Source organism: Carcharhinus amblyrhynchos, chromosome 31 (genome assembly GCF_965287045.1).
Source record: "Carcharhinus amblyrhynchos chromosome 31, sCarAmb.v2.hapA, whole genome shotgun sequence".
Classification (NCBI taxonomy): domain Eukaryota; kingdom Metazoa; phylum Chordata; class Chondrichthyes; order Carcharhiniformes; family Carcharhinidae; genus Carcharhinus; species Carcharhinus amblyrhynchos.
Genome location: NC_137354.1, coordinates 11,038,542 through 11,055,040, shown reverse-complemented (window position 1 = coordinate 11,055,040; position 16,499 = coordinate 11,038,542). Strand labels below are relative to the sequence as shown.

The window sequence follows — 16,499 nt, the reverse complement described above, 5'->3', positions numbered from 1 at the left end:
CAAGCAAACACTGCTTAACCTGAATATTCTGGAACTTTTCATTTTTATTTCAGTTTTCCAGCATCCACAGTATTTGCTTTTGAAATACACTACTGGTCTATTATTGACATTAAAACTATACTCCTGATGAAAAAAACTATTTAATGATAAACATTGTGTGAGCTAGAAAGTGACAATCAAGTGACTTGATTTCAGCATGGGCAATGTGAAACACCAAGCTAGCTTTCACCGTGAATATAATTTCTGCTCACAGACAAGAAGCCTGTCCACAGGTTTGGTCTAAACGGCAGCTGTTAAGTGCACAAAATGCAACATGTTATTGGCAACCTCAATCACTTTCAACAGAGCCACACCAAATACAGCAACTGCCAATCAAAACTATGCAGTGGTAGTTGTCCTGGATAAATGAAATACTAATATAGGTTGGCAGAGTTTACTTACCTTTCCCATTCAGGAAACTTGAGCAGACACTGTCTCTGAAATGTTACTAGACCAGTGGGTCCTAAGGTTAAAAAAAAGAATTTAATAAAATAGACAGGCATCCAAAATAATAACCTCTAAATACTGTGATAAATTGTCTTGTTATAACTATGTATAACAAATTGATGTTATATTTTCTACAACATTGACTTTGTAGAATCAGATCATTGCACTGTTAGACAAATTGTTCTTTAAGAAATGCAGAATATACATATATAACTAGAGAGTTACAGAAAGGTTAAAGTATGGAAAGAGGCCATTTGGCCGTTCATGTCCGTACTGGCTCTCTGTAGCAGCAACTCCGTTAGTCCCACTTCCCTGCCCTTTCCCCATAACCATGCAATTTTTTTTCTTTCCCTATCCATATCTAGAGGATTGGACATTCACCAAAGCAACCTTCAGAGGCTGTAGGATGTGACACTGTGGGAGACAACTACATTAAAAGGATAACATGCTATCTAAGCAGCAACCAAAGTAGTGTTCAGTATAGCTTGATAAATTGTACATCTTTCTTGAAACTAGATCCAAAAACAAAATATTACATTTTGGAATTCTTTGGTTGTATTCTCCCAGAAATACGAGATGAATTAAGAAGTTGTATTAAAACAAGCTGCTGGAAAGGTTCAGTATGGCTTATATTCTGACTGTGTACAGGAAAGCTACATGAAATAAAGAATGGAAGCGATTGCTAATCAGTCAATCACGTCCAGAGATCGCATTCCTATAAGTGACTGGGATTGATTTAACACACACAATTGGTATTTCGTAACTATCCCCCACTGACTATGGTTTTCTTTTGCACAGAAAGGTTGCTGCAGTTTCAGAATTAGCTTTGTTTTCTGTAGTTTTTAAGAGATCCTTTACAAATAAGCCTGCCTTGCTATAGGTTGCTCCTTGGCTCTGACTGAGGGGCTAACACAGTGGTGTTAAAAGGCCCTTGGGTTCTGTTGCGATGGGATCGGAAAGAACATAAGAAATAGGAGCAGGAGTAGGCCATCTAGCCCTTCGAGCCTGCCCCGCAATTCAATAAGATCATGGCTGATCTGTCGTGGCTCAGTTCCACATTCCCGCCCTCTCCCCATAACCCTTAATCCCCTCTCTTATCAAAAACCCATCAACCCGCGTCTTAAAAATATTTAGCGAGGTAGCCTCCACCACTTCAACGGGCAGAGAATTACAGAGATTCACCACCCTTTGAGTGAAGAAGTTCCTCCTCAACTCCGTTCTAAACCACCCCCCCTTTATCTTGAGGCTGTGCCCCCAGTCCTACTATCCTCTGAAAATCCTCTGAAAGCTCTGAGATGAAGATTCAGGAGTTATATCTGATTATTCAGGTGGATCTTTCAAACTCTGTTACGCAAATCATTATTTCATCATGGCAGGGGCTGAGAGAATGGCGCTTAAAAATTATAACACAAACACTTAAAAGGAATATGGACAGCTGAAGGAAACAGATTGTGCTCGGACTGGGAACAGGTTAATTGTGTTTTCAAGTTTTATTTCAATTTAAATGATCCAGAAGCATTTGTGTTTTTTGGTTTTGTACCTGAATAGAAATATCAATAGTATGAAATGACTCATCAATTTAATTGCTGTGTCCGTTTTACCTACTGTGGAATAAAATATGTTACAATTCAAGCCAAATTTCTCGGCCTGTTCGAAGATGCGCCTAAAGCATTGATCCAGAACACAAGAATTTTATTGCTACACTCCTGGCTCCCATAATCACACTAAGCAACAGTAGAGCAGTAGGAATCAGCTTCTACAAGAAGCGGGTGACTAGACTGCTTACGGGAGCGGCTGACACTAATGAACCCAGTTAGATACTGTGGCAGATCCTAATTTAAGTAAAATGCCTGGTGACAATGGGATTACCCGAATAGATGTCTTACATACTTGTTCAAAAGTAAAATGCTTAAAAATCAATCGTGCAATTGTTGTAGCATAAGAAGTGAATCCCAACTCTGTCAAAGTCAAGGTTCCCATGCAACATTAGCAATGCCAAGCTGTGGTCATCAAATTCTTCAGCAACAGTTTTATCCAGAATTTAGCTTCCATGGCACAAGTCTCAGAGACAGTCTTCTGGCACATCTGGTGTAACAAGAGACTCCAAAGGCTTCTACAATGTTATTTACAGCCCATTACAAAATTTACTTAGAGCTGTTAGGGCAAATGGACAGCATTATAATTCATTGGAGAGAATCAATTTAACTGGTATATTTGAGAGGAAGTTTGGAATTGATTGAAGAATTCTCCTGTCCATGTGCCAGATGAAACATTGGCACCGATCCATCTTTCAAAAGGATGGTTGTTCTCAAAATGAAGCTACAACCTTTCCCCAGAAAGAATAGTAACAATCTGCAGTTACTTTCTGAAATTTACTGCTTGCACAAATGATTCATTTTTCATGTCTTCCCAGTAGTATTACTTCCTGCAAATGTGCTGTCAATGTCGTCATTTCCTCCAAGAAATTCAAGCCATCCCGACCTCATGCTTTTCTTTTTAAGAAAACACTTCTTGCTGCTTCAAAATAGAAATCCAAGAGTGGTGCTTTTTGATTTTAGGAGGAGGATCTGCCATGTTTCACTGACAAAAAAGTTGCTGCTTGTGTTGAATGAATTGAGCTTGTAATTTGTAGCACTACAAAACCTAACCTGCAAGATCTTTTGCACTTTGTTCTCCCATTCCCACATTTCCTTCAAAAATATCCTCAAATTCTCATTTTCTAGCCACAATTTAAGAGACTGTTCAAAATTCACATCCCATCATTTGGTCCCCAGATGAATTTTAATGGTTTTGTCAAAATAGAGGTTGTATCACTTTAGTCCATCGAGTTTGCACCGATGCATGAAAAGCCCTCACTTGCCCACCTAATCCCATTTGCCAGCACTTAGCCCATTGCCCTGAAATGTTATAGAATGCCAAGTACTCATCCAGGTACTTGTTAAAGAATGTGAGGCATCCCACCTCCACCATCCTCCCAAACAGTGCATTCCAGACTGTCACCACCCTCTGGGTAAAAATGTTTTCCCTCAATTACCCCAAACCTCCCAACACTCACTTTTAATGCGTCCCCTCATAAATGACTCTTCAACTAGGGTGAACAGTTGCTCCCTATCCACCCTGTCCATGCCCCTCATATTCTTGAGCACCTCAATCAGGTCGCCCCAAGTCTTCTCTGCTCCAGAGAAAACAACCCAAGCCTATCCAAACTCTTTTTATAGCTTACATGTTCCATCCCAGGCAACATTCTGGTGAATCTCCTCAGCACCTCTTCTAATGCATTCATATTTTTCCTGTAATCTGATGACCAGAACTGCACACAGTACTGGTCAGCTTCAGTATCAATTAACTATTGCCCTGATAGATCTTTCTATCTTAAAAGAATAAAGATTGAACATTTTAGTTTGGTGGGAGGTTAAATTTCTATTTTAACTCCCAACTTCCAAGTTGACTTTAGATGTCTAATTTGCTGCACTGATTTTCCTCCAAAGAGTATTTGGCAAAGGACTAGTTCTGCAGAAAGTAGAGCCACTTTAATCATGCAAGCTCAAATCCGAGTAAGTAACATGCCTTCAGTAGTAGGATTAAGGTTTTCTAGACGGTAAGAGGTCTGGATACTTCAGACTACATTTTTGCTTCACTTTAGTTCAAATTATTTTTTTACAATCAGAAACTTTGTAAAATTGTAACTATTTTATTTTTTTTCCAAACAATTATAACTTTTTTGCTGGAAAGATCTGTACAGATCTTATTTTCATTTTATTTTACTTTACTTACTTTAGCAACACAGTGCTCTCAAGCCTTCAACAATGCCATTCTGTATCAGTAAGGAGTGGGAACTGCATTGGCATAACCCTGGCTGAAGGACAGCTGGCAAACAAACTCTGACTATTTTTCCTTCTTGCCTAAGGTGACAATCATGAAATCGTTGCAAATGGCTAAGACCAGAATTTCAGGCCTGCAGAATCAAGAATACAAATCCATGTTTCATTACAGCACAAGGCAGCACAGTGGTTAGCACTATTGCCTCACAGCGCAAGGGACCAGGGTTCAATTCCCAGATTGGGTGACTGCGAAATCTGCACGTCCTCCCCGTGGCTGTGCGTATTTCCTCCAGGTGCTTCAGTTTCTTCCCACAATCTGAAAGGTTAGGTGCACAGCCATGCTAAATTCTCCCTCAGTATATCTGAACAGGTGCCGGAATGTGGCGACTAGGTGATCTTCACAGTAATTTCATTGCAGTGCTAATGTAAGCCTACTCATGACACTAATGAATAAACTTTAAGCACACTTGAACTAGTCTATTTTATGTGGTGCCCTTTCATAGGACCAATAATAGAATTTCAAATGATCCATTCAAGAAAGCTTTCAATCTTGTCATTTGTTTTTATTGCAGAGGTTTAATGAAGAACCATTAATGCTAATTTTTAGCATGAACTTACTTTTCTCTGTGACTTTTCTGAAATAGCAGAAAAGAGTTTTAAGCTTTTCAACCTTCGTGGGCGAAGATCCTTCAAACAATCTGTGAAAAGGTATTAAAGCAACATTGAAATGCAAGAAAATATCTTTGTACAGCAAAATAAGAGGGGGGGGGGGAGAAAAGTGGTAATAAAATTAAATTTATGTTAATATCTGAAGACATTTCTCACTTAGCCCACATAGTCAAAATGGTTAAGTAAATGGTTGTGGCCGCAGCAATCTTGAATATTGTAATGAAATGGAACATGAGCACTGGAACTGTACTCCAAATTGTGACAAAGGAAGCTCAATATTGCAACAAAGAAATACACATTAATTCTCATCTCTTTACTCCTCACTGGTCACATTCTTTTCAAAAAATCTTTGCAAACAGGAAATTCTTAACGAATTGTGTACCTTCATGTTCAATTTTATTTCAAATGATTTAATCCCTCAAGCAGTATTCAAAATAGTATAATGGTCCACTCTGAAAGCCCTGAATGCAATACTCAATGTCTTTTGTTCCTTTTGCTAAGTAAATGCTAATCTATTGTAGGACAAGTACCCGTGCTCTTACTCGACTACCCGGCTTAGTTAGCTGCTTTCTACATCATGTCATTGTTCCCAGATATAAATATCACTCTCAGAGCCTTTCAAATAACAAGGTTGGGAATTGAATTGCTAAATCTAGGCTGATGCAGTAAAAGTCCTTCAGGCGACAGATATCATTTCTGAAAGCTGAGACTAGTACAGGACTGATTCTACTGCCAAGCTAAAGTGACGTGCTTTTCGTCAGGCCGATGAACTGCTATGTGCCTCGTGACAAACCGGTTTTTTTTGATACAGGGTACCAAAGCTACCTGGGGAATCCCAATAGCTTATCTAAGAATTAGTACAGTGGCAAAACTATTTCAGGTTGTTCATGGATTATCGATGTGCTTGTACTTTCCTTCTGTTGTTCGCTGTTACACATTATATCTTAAGGGAAAAATAATTTTCAATTTGCTTTCCCGCGGACACTAAACATATTCATGCTGCTCCATACACTGAAGTCTTCAGTGCACTTTCAATTAAGTATCATGCTCTCTTAAAGAAACCATTTTCTATTTTACCAATTCTCATTGAAGTGATTTACATCTTTTAATTATTAATGGATTAATCTAATTATGCAAGAAATTACTCAGTTGATGACTGGATTTTGATGCTTTTTAATTATGCTAAATGGTTTATTTTCAATCATTTTAATGACAAGTTTTGTTTTAATTGCATTGGTCAAATATGACTTCCCTGTTACTTTTTGCATTTATCTCAAAATGATTCAAGTTTTATAAGCAGCATCTTGTAATTCTTTGAAAAGACTCAGCACGCAGCTATTAAAATTCTTCTTTAAATATATAGATTGTCTAAAAATGGCCCGTTAATTTTAAAGATATCTCTTTTACTTAAAATTTAAATAACAGAAAACTATTACACAGCCATTTTTGTTTCCACTTGAGTAAAGCTCTGGAACCGCTCCACCACTCTTTCCTTCTGTAAGGCCCTCCTTTTAAAACTCACTTCTTCGACCAAATTATTGATCATCTACTCCAACAACTCCTTGAGCTGCTCGGTGTCAACCTTCGTTTGATGATAACAGGGTGGAGCACACTAGGAAGTTTTATTACTTTAAAGGCCTGATATTAATATAACTTGATGCTGAACTGGGATGGGGTTTTGGTGGGGGGGGAGAGAGGTGGTTCAATAATGTGAATCTCCTTCAGGAAAGTCCCTCACACAAATGGGAGCCTGCGTGACAAACTTTGAGGTGCCATTCTGACCCATGCAAAGATTTTTATAGGTTGAGAAGGAAGCTATTCCTTCTGTGCTTCTGAAGCAAACAAGTTTTCAAACTAATCTAGTGACTGAGGCCAGATCAGAGTTCGCAACATTCCCTACCAGAAGACACTCCGTGTATGAGGTTTACCTAAAATAAAAAAATACTGGGAGATGCAAAATTTGGCATATCTAAATCCAATACATTGCAATCTGCTAAGTGGCTCTGATAGAATGTATAATTTGCATATGTAGTAAACAGAATACATGTATCAAACTTACGTATCAATAGAAAAATAAATGAAATTAAAATAGACCTAACTCTCAATGTCGTGTTTTTGGACTTCTTAAAACTATTATGCTGTGAGTAAAGTCATCTTTAGCTTAAGATAAGTAAATTAAAACATATTTTCAGCTATTGATTCTCATGATAAAAAAATTCTTAATAGCACATTCTGAATAATTTATCATCTCCGCTACATTAGAAACAATAATAGTCACAACCTTAAAACCTTGAACCAAAGGCAAATTTGTAATGATGGTGTGCCACACAAGTGTACTACTCAAATCGATTATTCACAGTACAATGATATTTTTCGTTAAAATAATAATTTGAAACCATGAGTCGTGTGATAAAAACATTTCTTGACTTAATTACTTTTAGGCTTTTTCCACATCAATGAAATCCAACTGTAAAAGTTTGGGAGCTGAATGTGAGTTGATAAACAAGAAAGATTCCAGAATCGCAGACTGTCCTTCCATGCACTGAATCAACAACTTGGAGATGGCAAACATCTCACAACATATTAATTTGTGAAACAAAATCCAATAATTGTGAAAATTCATGGAATGTCACAAGAAATTAAAATCACACAAAGTGAAATTGTCCTAAAAAGCTCAACTTGTTCATATTGCCATTCCTAGAAGGAAACCGATAGGTTTGGCCTACATATGACATTGTTCATTTTTAATATCATAGCGATGCTGGGGCAAGCTGCTGAGTTGCAAGAAACATCCCTGCAGAAGGAAATGAAACATCTTACCATCAATGAAATGCAACCTGTAGCTTGAAATCTCAAATTAACTGCACAGTACAACCACAGCCAATAGTCCCCTTTATATTCTTGGCTGTGGGGTGTCTGTGCATTTGAGATCTTAAGCAGTTAGCAGAGACCCCAGTGTAAGCCAGCTAAACCTAATAGTAAAAAAACTCACTCTTAACCAATCACTGGGTCATCATGAAATCACAACTTGCTCTTCAGACTTTTGCCTCCTGTTTCATGGAATCACTACACTGCAGAGGAGGCCATTTGGTCCACTGAGTCTACATTCAATCTGTACTCTCAAGACAGATTATCTTACCCAGTCCCCCTCTACCATCCTGTCCCTGTAACCTCAGGTATTTACCATGTCTAATCCATCTAACTTATATATTGGGCACACTAAGGGACAATTTAGTAATGCCAATCCACGTGGCCTGCACTTAATACAGCAAACTGTGATACAATTCCAACTTATCTCCCCACTATATTGCTCCTATTCCACAGAATGAAGTAAACTAATGTACAGACTGCAGACAAAGTTGTGAACTAAATTAGAAGTATTACAGCATTTATCTTTCTTTCAAGGCTCATTGAAACAGCGTAGTCCAATTTAGTTCACTGAACAACATAAAGAGGCCAATTTTCTGTTAACCATTAATTTACATGCTTGCATGTTGCTCGCTGTGAACAGCCAATGCCAATACTGTAATGATAAAACATTTCGGCAATTGCAAACTTCCTATGGCAGACAGAAAAGTAGAATTGGGACCATAACTAGATCAGCCATGTTCTCATTGAATGGAGGAACAAGCTGGAAGATCTAAATAGACTATTCTTGCTCCTAAGTCTGGTGTTCTTGTGTCAGCAACAATTACAAAGGTCTCTATATAATAGATGGAGATGTCTGCAAATGAGCAGACGATAAAACAAAACGTGTCATTACTTTTTGGCATTACACTGCAACCTCTCCAGTTGGCAGACTATTACTCAGAAACATGAGCTGTTCAGAACATTTTTGATCGGATCCAACTGTTCCCTCAATGTCATCAGCATTGTTTTAGTACAGTACTTTGTGAGTGGAGAACTATGGAAAGTTTTCACCTTCTGCCTGCCATGGGAATCGTAGCGGACAAGTGAGATACCATGGTTCAGTCCACCGACCTTGGCCTGGATTTTCTGGTTCCAGGATGAGCGTTGCCGGAAAATACCGCCCATGGTTTCAAGAACAATTTTTATTTTTGTTTATAATGTTTTATAATCATTTCAGGAGAATATTTGTATCTACAGTATTTTCACATTTGTGGTTCGGCATTCCAATGTCATTCTACAATCCAGAAAGTTCTACAATCCAGAAGTGGTTTGATCCCAAGCTTTCTGGACTGAAGTCACAACTATTTTAATCGTGGGTTTTGTCCGATGTGGGTTTCCTCCGGGTGCCTCCCACAGTCCAGAAGACGTGCTGGTTAGGTGCACTGGCCATGATAAATTCTCCCTCAGTGTACCCGAACAGGCTCCGGAGTGTGGCGACTAGGGGATTTTCACAGTAACATCATTACGGTGTTACTGTAAGTCTACTTGCAACATTAATAAATAAACTTAAACTATGATTTGTACAACTGAGTCCCAAATTGCAAATTTTCTGCTTTGGCCAAGAGAAAGGATATGAAAAAAATTACAAGTGATGGCCAATTTGGGTTGGGTTTATACAATTCCTGAAGTATTATTGCAATTAATTTAAAAAGCAATTATGCATTGGTAAGGATGGCAATAGTCATGCTGCATGAAGCACTCCTAAATTTGGCACTGCAGGATAGGTAACAGTGCAACATTCAATTTTTGTTCTGCTGTTTTAATGACCAACCAGAATGTTCAATCCCACACAATGTCTTTTCCATTTCCTTGCAATTTCCATCCAATGCAGACAGTTTTGAGGATATTTTGGAGCCAGCGATTTATTAAAATAGACTACAGTAAGATTTCCCAATCAGGCAGAGACAATGTTGAACATAGTGCACGTCATCTGTAGAGTTGGGGAGGTAAAAGCACAATGTTACAAGTTCTGTGCAAATACCAGATGACTGATGCTGGCCAGAATACTCAAGAGCAATGACAAAATTTAGCTTCGTCATTGGTAATCAGGGGTCAATGTGTTTCCTACATATAGAAGCAGAAGTCAAATGTTTAAATGGGAAAGCATGCACTCAAGCAATTACTGGGACTATAAATCAAACAAAATATTCCACACCACATTCAAATTTGGATTAATTTTTTTAAAACACACGGCAGTGCTGTACTTTTTGAAGACACTAATGTCTTTTTGGCACTGCCTTACATCAGAATGCTTTACATGTAATTCAATTAACTCGAGAAGCACACCATGAAGGCCACCCACAACTAGTCTCTGACCTTTTCACTGTCAGTGTGCAGCAGCTGCATCAATGGTAATCGAATATATTCCTCTACTTGGATAATCAGAGTCTGAACTATTCTGCTGCAGACAGGACAATGACAAAAACACAGCACTGTCAGTCTCTATGAACAAAAGCAGAAGAGGAGAGTAAGAGAACAAATAAAATCAGCACAGATTATTTCCTACAGCACTGTTCTTTAATTCGTTATTTTGAACCTATTTAGCACTACTGTTCAATTTCATTTGGTTACTTTATTCAATATATGCAACAAAAAAGTAAATGTACTTGGGTCCCCATTCAAAAAATACTAGAAAGTACACTTGGATCTCTTTTTTTCTGATTTGATTGAATTGGAATAAAAACAAGTCCAATTCGGAGTCTCAACAAGTTGAGACATTCCCGATCCAAGCTGACAGGACAGGGCTCGCATCTCTTAAATATGGCTCAAAAACTGTCATGATAGCATTGACTTTCATCTAAAATCATGGTATATACCTTTGTTTTCCTTTGCTATTAAATCCTCAAATGAAGGAAACCAGCACTGGAAAAGATGGATGGCCATTTCAGTTAATACAACAAAAATACACAATATCCACTGATCTCCAAGAAAGAAACAAAAAATCTGGTTCAAGACTTTCCTCTGGGCTGAGTAGATGATGAGTAGAAGTGGTGAATTCAAGTCCTATGAAAATACTTTGCTGTAAAGCCCACTAACACTTGTATCTGTGAAGATAATCAGCAAAACGTCCTATGCATTGGCTAGACAAGCCACAGAGTTTGCCCAAAAGGTAGCCACCAGTGTAAGTAGTCTGAGGAGCAGAACCTCGGACCCGCAGAGTTGCTTCAGATAACGTAGTTTGGCAAAATCCATTTGTTTGAATAGAAAACAATGGGAATTACAAGTCTGTATAAGTGTTTTGTTGTTATCTTATCTGTAAAGAGCCAAGATGTGAATATATATCTCAGGATGCCACATTCACTGCTACACTAGTCATGTACTGAGTAACAATCTATCAGTCTACCAGCCATGTGGAAAACTTTAAGCTTGATGTAGCTCCAGAGTTTGATTCTAATGCATGATTATTTATAATGGGAATCAGAAGACATAAGAGTACGCATTAAAAGTCTTGTTTCTGCTCTCTTAATTTGATCTGCAGACATTCACGACTCTGAGCCATTTTCCACTTTGAGTGTTGCATGGATAGTTGTTGTTACACGCTGTGTCTTGCAACAGTGCCCCACGGAAAACAATCTTCCCGAATGTTCTGTCAAAGAACAGTCGCAAGAAAGGAGATGAAAAAGGAAGTTAAACAGGTGTCAGAAAGTGGCTTCTACTTTTCACTACGTGTATTATGAAATTCAAATGTGTTCTTGACTCCAGAGCTATGGGAGAGCAAAACTACTAAGAGTGGCATCAAGAAGCCCTAGCAAAACCAGAATCGGTGGTGGCGGTGGTGGTGGGGTGGCTGGGGCCATACCAGGTACACAGGAAGATAGTTGTGGTTGTGGAGAGTCAGTTCCAGAACATCAGTTCCAGAACATCACTGCAGGAGTCCCTCAGGGTAGTGTCCTAGGCCCAACCATCTTCAGCTGGTTCATTAATTACCTTCTCTCCATCGTAAGGACAGAAGTGGGAACATTTGCCAATGATTGCACAACGTTTAGCACCACTCTTGACTTCTCAGATACCGCAGCAGTCCATGTTCAAATGCAACAAATTCTGGACAATATCTGGGCTTGTGCTGACAAGTGGCAAGTAACATTTGCGCCATGCAAATGCCAGACAATGAACATCACCAATAAGAGATTCTCTAATCATTGCCCCATGACATTCAATGGTGTTGCCATCACTGAATCCCTCACTGTCAACATGCTTGGGGTTACCACTGACCAGAAACTGAAGTGGACTCACCACATAAACACAGTGGCTACAAGAGCAGGTCAGAGGCTACGAATACTGTGGCGAATAACTCGCCTCCTGACTCCGCAAAGCCCATCCACCATCTACAAGACACAAGTTAGGAGTGTAATGGAATACCCTCCACTTGCCTGGATAGGTGCAGCTCCAACAATACTCACGAAGCTTGACACCATCCAGGATAAAGCAGCCCACTTGATTCACACCACATCTACAAACATTCGCTCCCGCCACCATCAGTAGCAGCAGTGTGTACTACTTACAAGATGCACTGCAGCAATTCACCAGAGATCCTTAGACAACACCTTCCAAACCCACAACCACTTCCATCTAGAAGAACATGGGCAACAGATACACGGGAACACCACCACCACCTGCCATTTTCCCTCCAAGCCGCTCACTTTCCTGACTTGGAAATATAGCGCTGTTCCCTTGCAGTCACTGGGTCAAAATCCTGGAATCCCATCCGAATGACATTGTGGGTCAGCATATGGACTGTGACGATTCAGGAGGCGGCTCATCACCACCTTCTCTTGGGCAACTAGGGATGGGCAACAAATGCTGACCCAGCCAGTGACGCCCATGTCCCACAAATGAATAAAAAGAAAGCTCCATAACATCTTTCTCAAAGGGAAACTCTCCACTGGAACCAGGAAACATTTTATCCAGATGATCACTTAGCATCAGCTATGCAAGTGTCTGGAAGGAGTTGATGAGAGATCCACAGCATCTGCTTTGAATGACATCTGTCACTTAGTTTCAGAGCCTGGTGTGTCTGACCACAGGTCACCAATTGGTTTACTGGACTGTGTACTTACTGTGAACATTAGAATATTAAACAGATTTTGCAACTTGTGTTACCCTTACAAATTTGTATCTATCTATAAAGTTAGTGTGGATGAAGGATTAGTGTAATATATCAAAAGAGAAAATGCTGCCCTAATATGGTTCATCTTTTCTTGTTTAATTAATATTTTCTTTTGTTAAAAATTCATCAGCAGATTATGACTGTCCAGTAGCCACTGTCCATGTTTCTAAACAAAAAAAAGTTAGGATCTATCAGGCCTAGTTCCACCCTAGTATCTGACCTGCCCAACAACAACACCAGCTGGAATTGTAACCTTAAGATGACCTATTTCCAACGCCGTAACGTCGTCCAATCTAGTCCCTGTCTCAGCTCTTTGTTACCTCCAGACTTGGCTATTCCAATGTACTCCCAAGCTGACCGTCCACATTCTACCTTGCATAAACTTGAGGTCATCCAAAACTTTGCTGCCTTATTTTTTGTTTTTAGCCGGTCCCGTTTCTCCATCACCCCAATGAATGCTCACTGATCTACACTGACTCCTGGTCAAGCAACATCTTGATTTCAGAATGCTCATCCTTATTTTCAAATCCCCTCACAGCCTTGTCCCTCCTTATCTCTAACCTCCTTTGACCCCACAACCTTCCAAGGTATTTGCATTCCTCTAATTTAGGCTTCTTGTCCTCTCCCAATTACAATGCAAGCGCTAGAATTTCCTCCTGGCATCTCTCTGCCTCTATCACTTTTTTTCCTTGAAGACACTCCTTAAAACCCACATCTTTGACCAAATCTTAGGACATCTGACCTAATAATTTAAGTAGCTCAATCGCACGTTATTTTATAGTGCTCCTGTGAAATACCTTGGGATGTTACTCTATATTAATGATGCTGTATAAGTATAAATACAAGTTATTGTTCTTCTTTATTTCTATAACCACTAAATAAGGTACCTTATTTGATAAGGTACCTCACAAGAGGTTACTGCAGAAGGTCAGAGGACATGGAGTTGGGGGTAGGGTGTTAGCGTGGATAGAGGATTGGTTGTCAAATAGGAGGCAGAGAGTGGGGGTCAATGGGTGCTATTCGGATTGGCGGTTGGTGACTAGTGGGGTGCCCCAGGGGTCGGTGCTGGGGCCTCAGCTATTTACCATTTATATAGATGATCTGGAGGAGGGAACCGAGTGTAGGGTGTCGAAATTTGCTGATGACACCAAGATTGGGGGAAAGGCAAATTGTGTGGAGGGTGTGGAGAGTCTGCAGAAGGATCTAGATAGGCTGGGCGAATGGGCCAGGAAATGGCAAATGGAATTTAATGTTGGCAAGTGTGAGGTGGTCCACTTTGGTAGGAAGAATGGTAGGAAGGACTATTACTTACGTGGCGAAAAACTGCAGCAGGCGACGGTGCAGAGGGACCTCGGGGTCCTTGTGCATGAGTCGCAAAAACCCAGCCTGCAGGTGCAGCAGGTGGTCAGGAAGGCGAATGGGATGCTGGCCTTCATAGCGAGGGGGATTGAATATAAAAGTAGGGAGGTCTTGCTGCAGCTGTATAGGGCATTGGTGAGGCCGCAGCTGGAGTACTGTGTGCAGTTTTGGGCGCCGCACCTGCGCAAGGATATTTTGGCCTTGGAGGGAGTGCAGAGGAGGTTTACTAGGCTGATACCGGAGTTGAGGGGGTTGAGCTATGAGGAGAGGCTGAATAAACTAGGCTTGTACTCGTTAGAGTTTAGAAGAATGAGGGGAGATCTCATTGAGACGTATAAGATGATGAATGGGATGGATAGGATAGAGGTGGAAAGACTCTTCCCGCTCAAAAAAGACAGTAGGACTAGGGGGCACAGCCTCAAGATAAAGGGGGGGCGGTTCAGAACGGAGTTGAGGAGGAACTTCTTCACTCAAAGGGTGGTGAATCTCTGGAATTCTCTGCCCGTTGAAGTGGTGGAGGCTGCCTCGCTAAATATTTTTAAGAAGCGGGTTGATGGGTTTTTGATAAGAGAGGGGATTAAGGGTTATGGGGAGAGGGCGGGAAAGTGGAACTGAGCCACGACAGATCAGCCATGATCTTATTGAATGGCGGGGCAGGCTCGAAGGGCCAGATGGCCTACTCCTGCTCCTATTTCTTATGTTCTTATGTTCTTAAATCACTCACTTGATGAAGGAGCAGCCCTCCTAAAGCTCATGCTACCAAATAAACTTGTTGAATTTTAACCTGGTGTTGTGAGACTTCTTATTAAATTTGTGAACAGGAGGTATTCTTGAGTTGATGCAAAACCTGGAAAAACAGCTATGACGGCTTCAATGCTATCCTACTGGTTAACAAATTTTGCGCACCTACATTTCTTAAAAAGCTCAATGTTACGCTATGTTTGCAATGGATATTTTGAGTTCTGAAGAGGTACACACAATCAAGGCAGTCAGGCTATTTTCCCCCTGTTGGTGTGTGATGTACTTCCATCATAGAAACACCAGGACATCCCATTCTTTTTAACACGTCCTTTTAATCGCCATTATAAAAAAAAAATCTCTTGTGAATGAGACTCTTCCTTGCTATTTCTTTTTTATTTACATGATAACCAGCTTTGGGGCTTCTAAGTGTTTCTTTGACAAATAACAAATTATGATCTCTTTTTGTGTTATAGGTCATCAGACAACAGCTGCAGACAATTAAGATTAATGTAGAATAATACCCATTTGCAGCAGAAATTACTCCCTCAACTCAGTAGGATTGGTTTGCTTATATTACGAAGAGAGCATGTGCATGATTATCCATGAAGTTTTAGATTACGGAAGGTATTGGACATCAAATGCATGATTAATTTAGGTAAATATTCTAAAACCCATTTTAGGTTGCAGTTTATAACTCGGGAAGCCTACAGAGTCAGGGGCTAAACTTTATTGTAGTTTTGTATCAGGCAGCATGGTGGCGCAGTGGTTAGCATTGCTGCCTCATAGCACCAGGGACCCAGGTTTGATTCCCAGCTTGGGTCATTGTGTGGCGTTGCATATTCTTCCCCCGTCTGTGCGGGTTTCCTCTGGGTGCTCCGGTTTCCTTCCACAGTCCAAAAGATGTAGTTAAGTGAATTGGCCATGCTAAAATTCTCCCTCAGTGTACCCAAACAGACTGGGGGATTTTCACAATAACTTCAATGCAGTGTGAATGCAAGCCTACTTGTGACCAATAAATAAACTACTTCTTTACATTTTATATTAAGTGAAAACAAACTTTCATCACTAACTTCTTTCTTTGGTGAGACCGCAGCTGGAGTACTGTGTGCAGTTTTGGGCACCGTACTTACGCAAGGATATTTTGGCCTTGGAGGGAGCGCAGAGGAGGTTTACTAGGCTGATGCCGGAGTTGAGGGGGTTGAGCTATGAGGAGAGGCTGAATAAACTAGGCTTGTACTCGTTAGAGTTTAGAAGAATGAGGGGAGATCTCATTGAGACGTACAAGATGATGAATGGAATGGATAGGATAGAGGTGGAGAGACTCTTCTCGCTCAGAAAGGACAGTAGGATTAGGGGGCACAGCCTCAAGATAAAGGGGGGGCGGTTTAGAACGGAGTTGAGGAAGA

General features: G+C 40.2%; 1 protein-coding gene across 4 annotated transcripts in view; it reads right to left on the bottom strand.

Moving 5' to 3' along the window:
• parga (poly (ADP-ribose) glycohydrolase a) overlaps positions 1–16,499 on the bottom strand; it is a 152,907-nt gene that overhangs the window by 57,530 nt on the left and 78,878 nt on the right. For all 4 annotated transcript variants that reach the window (XM_080215867.1, XM_080215864.1, XM_080215866.1 and 1 more), the window contains 2 exons: positions 4,926–5,005; positions 442–502 (listed from right to left, as the gene is read on the bottom strand). In XM_080215867.1, coding sequence (XP_080071993.1) covers positions 442–502; positions 4,926–5,005 — 141 coding nt within the window. The remainder of the gene's footprint in view (positions 1–441; positions 503–4,925; positions 5,006–16,499) is intronic.